This window comes from Plasmodium inui, assembly GCF_000524495.1.
Source record: "Plasmodium inui San Antonio 1 unplaced genomic scaffold supercont1.14, whole genome shotgun sequence".
In the NCBI taxonomy this organism is placed as follows: Eukaryota; Apicomplexa; class Aconoidasida; order Haemosporida; family Plasmodiidae; genus Plasmodium; species Plasmodium inui.
The window spans coordinates 160965-168974 of record NW_008481848.1 but is presented as its reverse complement, the minus strand read 5'-3'; the positions used below and the strand labels follow the sequence as shown (position 1 = coordinate 168974).

The 8010-nt window shown below is 48.1% G+C and overlaps 2 protein-coding genes across 2 annotated transcripts; both read left to right on the top strand.

Annotated features, from left to right (window-relative positions):
- Positions 1-62: 62 nt before the first annotated feature.
- C922_03367 (hypothetical protein) lies at positions 63-2117 on the top strand (the record flags this gene model as incomplete). The annotated part of the gene is made up of 1 exon (XM_008818959.1): positions 63-2117. One exon carries the CDS (start codon positions 63-65, stop codon positions 2115-2117), a length of 2055 nt encoding a protein of 684 aa, XP_008817181.1.
- Positions 2118-4128: 2011 nt separating this feature from the next.
- C922_03366 (hypothetical protein) lies at positions 4129-7990 on the top strand (the record flags this gene model as incomplete). The annotated part of the gene is made up of 9 exons (XM_008818958.1): positions 4129-4188; positions 4348-4404; positions 4591-4731; positions 4957-5036; positions 5215-5278; positions 5558-5653; positions 5790-5867; positions 6055-7826; positions 7969-7990. The coding sequence occupies 9 exons, from the start codon at positions 4129-4131 to the stop codon at positions 7988-7990; spliced, it is 2370 nt and encodes a 789-aa protein (XP_008817180.1).
- Between the last annotated feature and the right edge of the window lie 20 nt (positions 7991-8010).

The window sequence follows — 8010 nt, the reverse complement described above, 5'->3', positions numbered from 1 at the left end:
TTTTTTTTGTCCCCGTTTTTTAATTGTGCCCCTTGTGTAAACTACACACAAATAGGCGCAACATGGCGACGTTTAAATCAATATACGAAGACTCACTCAAGGGGAAAGGAGGAAATATCGGACTTGAGAGAGTTTTGGGGAGAGTATTTGATGAATTGATATCAGAATTTAAGGCCAAGTTTATTAAAAAAATATCCTTCCTTATTCACGAAGTGAAGCATAGTGGTTCCTCTTTGGAAGTTGCCAAAGGGGGGGCCCACTATAAACGGGAGAAATATGAAAGCAGACAGAAGGAGCGGGAGGGAGGAAAAACACACACTTCTGATACATTGAGCGTTTACTTAAGCAGCTTCACAGATTCAAAGAGGAAGAGTTTGTTCGAAAAAATAAAGAAAGAGATTGACGTCCAGGGGGCCGACCATGTCACCGAGAGGACACTCGACAGGAAGAGATTGATCACAAACGGATTCACCACTTTAGGGGAACGAAAGATATACGACGCGAACGAAAAAGTGAAACTTGAGGATCACGGGAAGAAAAAAATCGACGAGGTGAGTCTGCTGGATAGGAAGAATAGCACAGTGAGTAGCGCACGAAATGAGCTCTCCGATATGCATAGCGAAGCGGGGAGTCGAAAGTCGGGCAGGAGTGCGCGCACGAGGGACGCAGCTGGGGATGGGGACGCCAAGGGGTTTGAGCAGTTGGGGAAGTTCGACGGGGTCGAGAAGCGGAAAAGATTGGAGGCGTCGGATCAGCTGAGCATGTCGGACATGTCTGAGAGGTCTCACAAGTCGCGCACCTCACACAAGTCAAGGACGTCACGGGTGTCTCGTGCTTCCCGCGCGTCGTGCACTTCTCGTACATCGCGCAAGAGCAACCGTCCCAGGGAAGACCTTTGCACGCCAAACGAAGAGAGCAACAAAAGTCAGAAAAGTGAGAAAAATGAGAAATGTGAGAAAGATGCTTACGCGAACATCATCAGTAAGTACACCGTTAAACGGTTGTTCTCTAATAGACTGTACACCGATGAGCTGAGTGACACCCATTGTGGCAGTGATGAACGGAGAGCAGACACAGTTCGCAGTGTCCACATGGACAAAGCGAGGAGATACAGGCACGCGGAAGGTGGCGGCGATGCAAGTGGAAGCGCTGTAAGGGGGGAGGCCCCATCAAACATAAGTAAAGAATGGACGAACCGGGAGGACAAAAATTACAAAATTGTGAAGAGAGATTTTGACGAGCGTTCGAAGAGGAGTGCCAAATCGAAGGCGAACTCGTTGGGGACGGGAGATGACCCTCTTGAGTTCCTCATCGCAGCAGAGGCTAAGGAAAGGAAAAAATTGCAGGAGACAAGGGGAAGGTCAAATGGGAGCGTCAATATGCAGGACAAACTGGAGGTGAAATCGCACAAGGGGGAGCCTAGCAACGTCGAAAAAAGTGAGCAGTTATTTTATGAAGTCATTAGAGGGAAAAGACGTAAACATCTTAAAGGCTTCGAATGCGAAGATTGCAAATCGTTTTATGAGGAACTCTGTTGGGATGACTCCGATGGGGGGAAAAAGTACAAACGGGGTGCGAAACACCGACCATGTGACAGGCACGGAGCCAGCAAACCTGCCCAGAACGGACTTCTACATAAAAAGGAGGACAGAGGAAATAAGCCTGCAGGAGACAATTACACAAGTCGCCTTAGCGAATATGTCAATGGGAACTACACGAGTGGCACACAACCCCATTCGGTTAAGTCATTTGGCGACTTGGCGTCGATAAGGAGCGCAAGATATTTGAAGAGTGCTGAGCAAAGTGTCGACATGGGCTCCGGGAAGTACGCGGAAAAGTGCATTGACAAGTTTATGGCTAAGTTTGGGGTGAAGGAAGAGGATAACGACAGCTTGGTTAAGATGGACCAAGTGCAGGAGGAGGAGTTTTACGAAGTCGAGGCGGAAGAGGCGGAAGGGGCGGAAGGGGCGGAAGAGGCCGAAGAGACGGAAGACGCCAAAGAGAGACGGAAAGAAGATAAGAAAAAAAAACTAATTCAGTCTTTTTCGCGCCACAGGTATCATAGCAAAGTTAATGATTCGCCAAAAAATTTCTGGAGCTTCGATTTTTTTAAATAAAAAAAAAAATGGTCGGAGAGATTGCCTCATTTGTTCACCAACCGATGGACAGCTTTTCCTTGCACGGCCGGAGCGGAACCGTTGCTATGCCGCTCGTTGCAGCGCCGGTTCCGTTGGCCAATTCGGCTGCCCGATCCAGCGCTCCACCCACTGTTCGTTTGTCCGCCCCTCCCGGGAGCACACACGAGGACGCGCGGTGCGCCTTTGTCATTTTTTCAATTCATGTTAGCCTCTCGCCGGAAGGCGTCCTGGGCTTGTTTCGCCACTAGCATGAAGGCCTTTCTGCGCGATATTAGTAGACCATTCGTTTCACGTGGCGCGCGTCCTGAAGGAATTTTTTGTTCTCCTTTTTTGCGTCCCCTCGAGAGCGGCATTTTGGGGTGCCCCCATTTTGGCGTACGGCCCCCCTGACACACGACCTGCATTATTTTTTTGGTGAAGCAGGATGCGCATTTTAGCAATTTCATGCGGAATGCGTTTTTTTTTTTTTTTTTTTTGTCATTATCGCGATTGTTGCGTTGATTGTTGTCGTCATTGTCGTCATTGTTGTCATTGCTGTTATTGCCGCTGTCGCTGCTATTGACCTGTCGTCATCGCCATCGTTGGCGTTTCAGGTTATGCGAACACGTTGAGGGCGCATCTCGCACGTGCGCCGTGGCCGACGGAGTTGCTACTTCAAAATAAAGCGTCGTAGAGAGTCGCTGAAAGAACAGTTCGCACCCAGTCGCGGCTGGCTGTTCTGTGCCTTACTTTGATGGTGGAATTGGGGGAGGAGACATGCACATAAGTGTACACGAACGTATATGTCTATGTGTATATATGCGCGTGCGCGCGCCTGGTGAATCACTTAATGAGTCGGGGGAAACAAAAAACAGAAGGAAGTTCCAGTCCAACCGATCACTCTCCTGTTGTTTAACAGGGCAAGTGCAACAGTCACACTAGCAATTCGGCATAGTGTGTTGTGCAGCTGGGGGGGGGAGCGCATGCCGCACATTCACTCGCAGACGTGTGCGCATAAACATATCAGCATGTAACGTATCTGCGGAGATGGACTTCCTCGTATGTTTCCATATGTACACATACGAATGTGTGCAAATTTGAATTCCCTAAATGTTCGCTCTATAATAGCCATACCTTCATCATCCAATCGCTCATTTTTTTTTTTTTTTTCTTCTTTTGACCCATCTTGGAGAGGTGGACAAAAGCGATAGATGTCACGTTTGTGAAGTTAAAAAATTAAAGAAAAATTCGCAATGCCGCTTATGGCGCGTTTGCAATGGCTTCGTAACACTTTTGCGATGATTTCCCTTTTCTGTTTCGCTTTAAATAAAAGAATTGAGATTTTTTTTTTTTAATTCCTTCAAAGTAGCGAAACGGACGTTGCTAGCCGTTACGTGAAGCTGCCTAGAAGAGTTTGCAGCGCGAGACTTTTCAACGCCAGCCTTCTCAATAGCAACCGTTTCAACGCCAACCATTTCAACGAAGAACTTTGTGCTTTGCCAAGGGCCTGGCAAGTCGTGCGCAGCGTTGTTCTGTGGGCCTACCAAGGCGAGGCGATTAACGCGGGTAAATAGGCGTGCAAGTATGGTCTTACACACCCTCGTCCGTATGCCCGCTTCAGCAGACACGCATCTACATCACCCCATCGAAAGACACACGAATGCACAGCTCAGTCGGAGGCAGAAGAAAGAAAACGTAATACACCGTGATAGACCGTGCCAGACGCGCCATTTCAAACAGCGCGCTCTACGCGGTAACTAGCTTTGCGGTGCCCCATTAAGCTCAATGAAGTTTTTCTCGCCTGCTAATCATTTGTGATGTCGCGGTGGGTATATGCTACTCCGCTGAGCTTACATGTCCCTATGTAATCCTTTTTTTGTTCTTTTTTTTGGTCTACTTTTTATACTCCACTAAATCGCAATTGGTGACAAGCACATCTTAGCCACCTCCGCTTTAACGCATTGGTGAGGGTGTTCCCTCGAATCAGCGGACTTCACCATTGCGCGCAAACATGAATGACCAATACCCGGGGAACTCGGAAAAGAGGAAGAAGGCCAAGGAGAAGAAGAAGGTAAGCACGAAAAAAAAAAAGGGGATTTATCGGGGGACCCACATGTCCGTCCAAATGGGCGAAGCGCTTAGAGAGTTATTCCACCTCGACGTAATGCTATCCAGATTAGGTGCCACATGGCCACGTCGCTAGATGGTTGCGTCATTCTTTTCTCTCCAGAACGACGAAGAAATCAAAGAGGTTAAAGAGATCAATGAAGGAATTAACTATTCACTGGTCAGCTAGCCAAAAGGGGGAACAACAGAAAGGGTGACTCCACCCCCCAAGAAAAAAAATAGGCATGTTCCATTTTGTTCTGCTTGTTGTAAAATTATGGATAACTCGTGCAGTTGGTTAAGTCTAACCGTTTCGTGAATACGATTCATTTTTTTTTTTTTTTTTTTCTCCCGTCACAAATTGCAGATAAATGACTACCACGATAGTAACTTCAAAAAAAATTTCTACATTAAGAGCATACGAACCGATGGCAACTGCCTGTTTAGGGCTGTATCAGATCAGCTGTACAACAATGACGATAACTACAAGGAGATAAGGAAGCTAGTGGTAAGTCTGTGGCTGTTCTACGGTCCGGCGAGTGGTTGGCTAGCTGCCAAACGGATTATCCACTTCGGTCATTCCGATTGAGGGATGGAGCGAGCGCAGCTGAACGATAAGGAGGGGAAAATAATTTGAGGAAGGAGAGGAAGCATGAGGAGTGGCATCATATGGGGACGAAGCAGACGAGATGATTTCCATCCATTTGTATCTACCGTATTTCTTCCATCCCAGGTGGAGCATCTACTAAGGAACGAGGAGAAGTACCAGCACTTCATCGAGTATGATGAAAGTTACAAGTCCTACATAGAGAGGTACGTCCCGGGAGGTGGTAGGAATGGAGTCAGCGATTCGATGCGTTGTGTGTTTGGCGTTATGGGTGAGGCGTGTTGGCGCGTATGACGTCTTCGGCATGTCCAATCAGAATGAGGCCTTATCGCTATCCTTATCGCTCCCCTTCTACACTCCTGCGACGCATTACCTTCCTCTCAGAATAAGTTTGGATGGGACGTGGGGCGGCCAGCTGGAGCTTCAAGCAGTGGGCGAGCTGTTCACCGTAAGAACTGAGGGGAAAGAAAAACGCACCAAGAATATGCACATAAACGTGTGAGTATGTGTAGAGAGGATTCTTTGTATGTCTTGACGAGGACAGTCATGCCCCTTGTGATGCGAGCTAAGCGAAAGACAAGTGGTGTGCATCCTGTGTGAGGCCGTCCGTACATTCAATCCTGTCTACAGTATGAAGTTATACTCTCTTATTATCTGCGGCGTATGCAAGAAAATGCGATGAACTCTTTCCACGTGCTCCGGACTATTTCTATGAACTTTTGTCCAGGTGAACATCCTGATCTACCAAGAAAACGGATGCATCCTGGAGATCAAAAATCACAGCGATGATAAGAAGTGCATCCAGTTGCATTACGCTTCCAGTGTAAGAGAAGAGAAGTCCCATGGGGCGAGGGCGCCGTGAATATATATATGTAAATCCACTCGTGTGTTTGCCCTGCAGTTATCGCTGCGCGAAGGGTGTCACCTGCACGCTGATTATTCCATTTACCACCCCGCAGGAGCACTACAGCAGCGTGCGGTTTAAAAACAGGTCCCTGGAAAACCAGCTCAAGTCAATCGTGGAGCTCCGCGAAATAGTAACCGAGAAAAAAAAAAAAAAAAAAAAAAAAGTGAATACGAAGGAGAATAAAAATGACATTGGGCCATGCCGTGGAGAATTCCCCTGGAGGGAAGAGACATCGCCCCCATTAGCAGGGCACATACAGACGCACCATGTGTGTCACTTTTTATTTTCCATTCTCCCCGTCCCCATTCTTTGCACAGCTAAACAACAAGGACGATAACGAGTCCACCAAGACGTTTTACGAAACCACGGACAACGAGCTGACCGACGACAACGAAGATGACCTGTCTGTCAATATCGGCAACGAAAATAATAACGTCGGAGAGTGGATTGACGAGGAGTTCACATTTAACAGCTCAATGGAGGAGGACTATCTACAGTATGAATACCCTCACGAGAACAATCGAAGCAACATTTTCCCCCTGAGTGATGATGAAACAGAGCCTTGCTTATTCGACATCCTGCAGAATATACATAACGGTATTAAAAGGAAAGGCGTCAGGAGTAGAAGCATGCCAACTATTAATGAGAAATTTCTTTATTTCTTCGCCAAAAATCAAGTCAATGAGAGCATGGACAGTGACAGCACCATAGATGTGCTGAATGAGAAGAAGGGATTCGATATGAGGAAGCCCAAAAAGAACGAAAAGAGGAAGTTGAATTTTCTGAAGTATAACTATATTGGTCAGAGGCCCGACGATTTGCTGACCGAGTACGTGTCCGCCGCGGGGACGACAGGGACTCTTATTGGGGCCTCAGGTGGCAGTGCCGCCGCCCCTATCAGCGGGGATGAGAACAAAACAATCCGCATCTGCTACAACAAGACGTTTTACAAATACCTGTGCATGTCCAAAATGGTCGAAGTGGAGGATAAGCAGCGGGAGGAGCAGGTGGGCAGGACGGTCGATGTCCTCAACGGCCACTACGTGTGTGGCAAGGGGAGAGACGAGGCATACAGAAGAGCGGCTCGGGGGAAAGAGGAACAAGCGAAAGAAGCACCAACGAAGGAAGCACCGACGAAGGATGCACAAGCGAAATCCTATGAGAGAAACGAGGCCAACCGGAGTGGGTCCCCAACAGGACAGCCGCCTATCCCCCTGAATCGCTTGCACAGTGCAGGTAGACGGGGATACATTTCGAACTACGAATTGGGGAACAACTTTAGCAGGGCAAAGAAAAAAGAGTTTAACGATTTTTTAAATCTTTACAGCGAAAAAATTTCGTACAGCAGGAACTCCTTCTGCAAGAGTATGTCCACCGACTGTAAGTCGAGTCATGAGGCGGCTGGAGAGGGGCATGCAGAGGGGGGTGGAGAGGGCATGGCCCCGATCAGTGAGCAAGCCAATTCTGAGTACCTAAATTATGAATACGACAGAAGCTTATCGATGAACGAGACATCCAGCAGCAATGAAGAAGTCACCGCTCCTTCATTCTACTTCGATAAGGACTCCACTAGCTTCGAATTTCGACCCGATGTGCATGACAAGGGAGTTCAGGGAAATTGTTTGGCAACAGGGGATGATGAGGCCAACAAATGTGTCCTCCATCAGAATGAAGAAAGGAAGAAAATCCTTTGGAATTTTACGAGGAAGCCTCAGGACATCCTTCACCTAATAATTGATGAGGAGTATGTCCTAAGCATGGACAGCAATTTGTTGTGTTCCCCTATTAGCAATAAGCACGTGGGGCGAGGAAGTTGGCATAAGAAGAGGGGGGTCACCCAACAGCAGGAAGTACTATCACAGATGAGTGAACGGGGACGAGGCAAAGTATCATACCGTCTTGCCAGCCCTTGTGTGTTGAACTCGCGGGCGTCTTTTTCCGGTTCGAAGGCCCGAGGAGCGGGGACAACTAGCCAAATTGGCGCCAAAGTTGGGGGCGACCACGATAGGGCAGGGCGTGGGCCCAACTGCAGGATTAGGAGGAGGAACCACGAAGGGGATTGTCCTAGTGAGGGGCGCAGTGGAGACATGTCGGGAAATTCGCACACAGTAGCATCCGCACAGTTGCATACAGATGCATCCACACATTTGCATACAGAGGCATCCACACATTTGCATACAGAGGCATCCACACATTTGCATACAAACGCATCCTCACAGTCGCGCATAGAGGCTCCCCCCCGAGGAGGCCTGAACTCGAGGGATCTTTTCCTA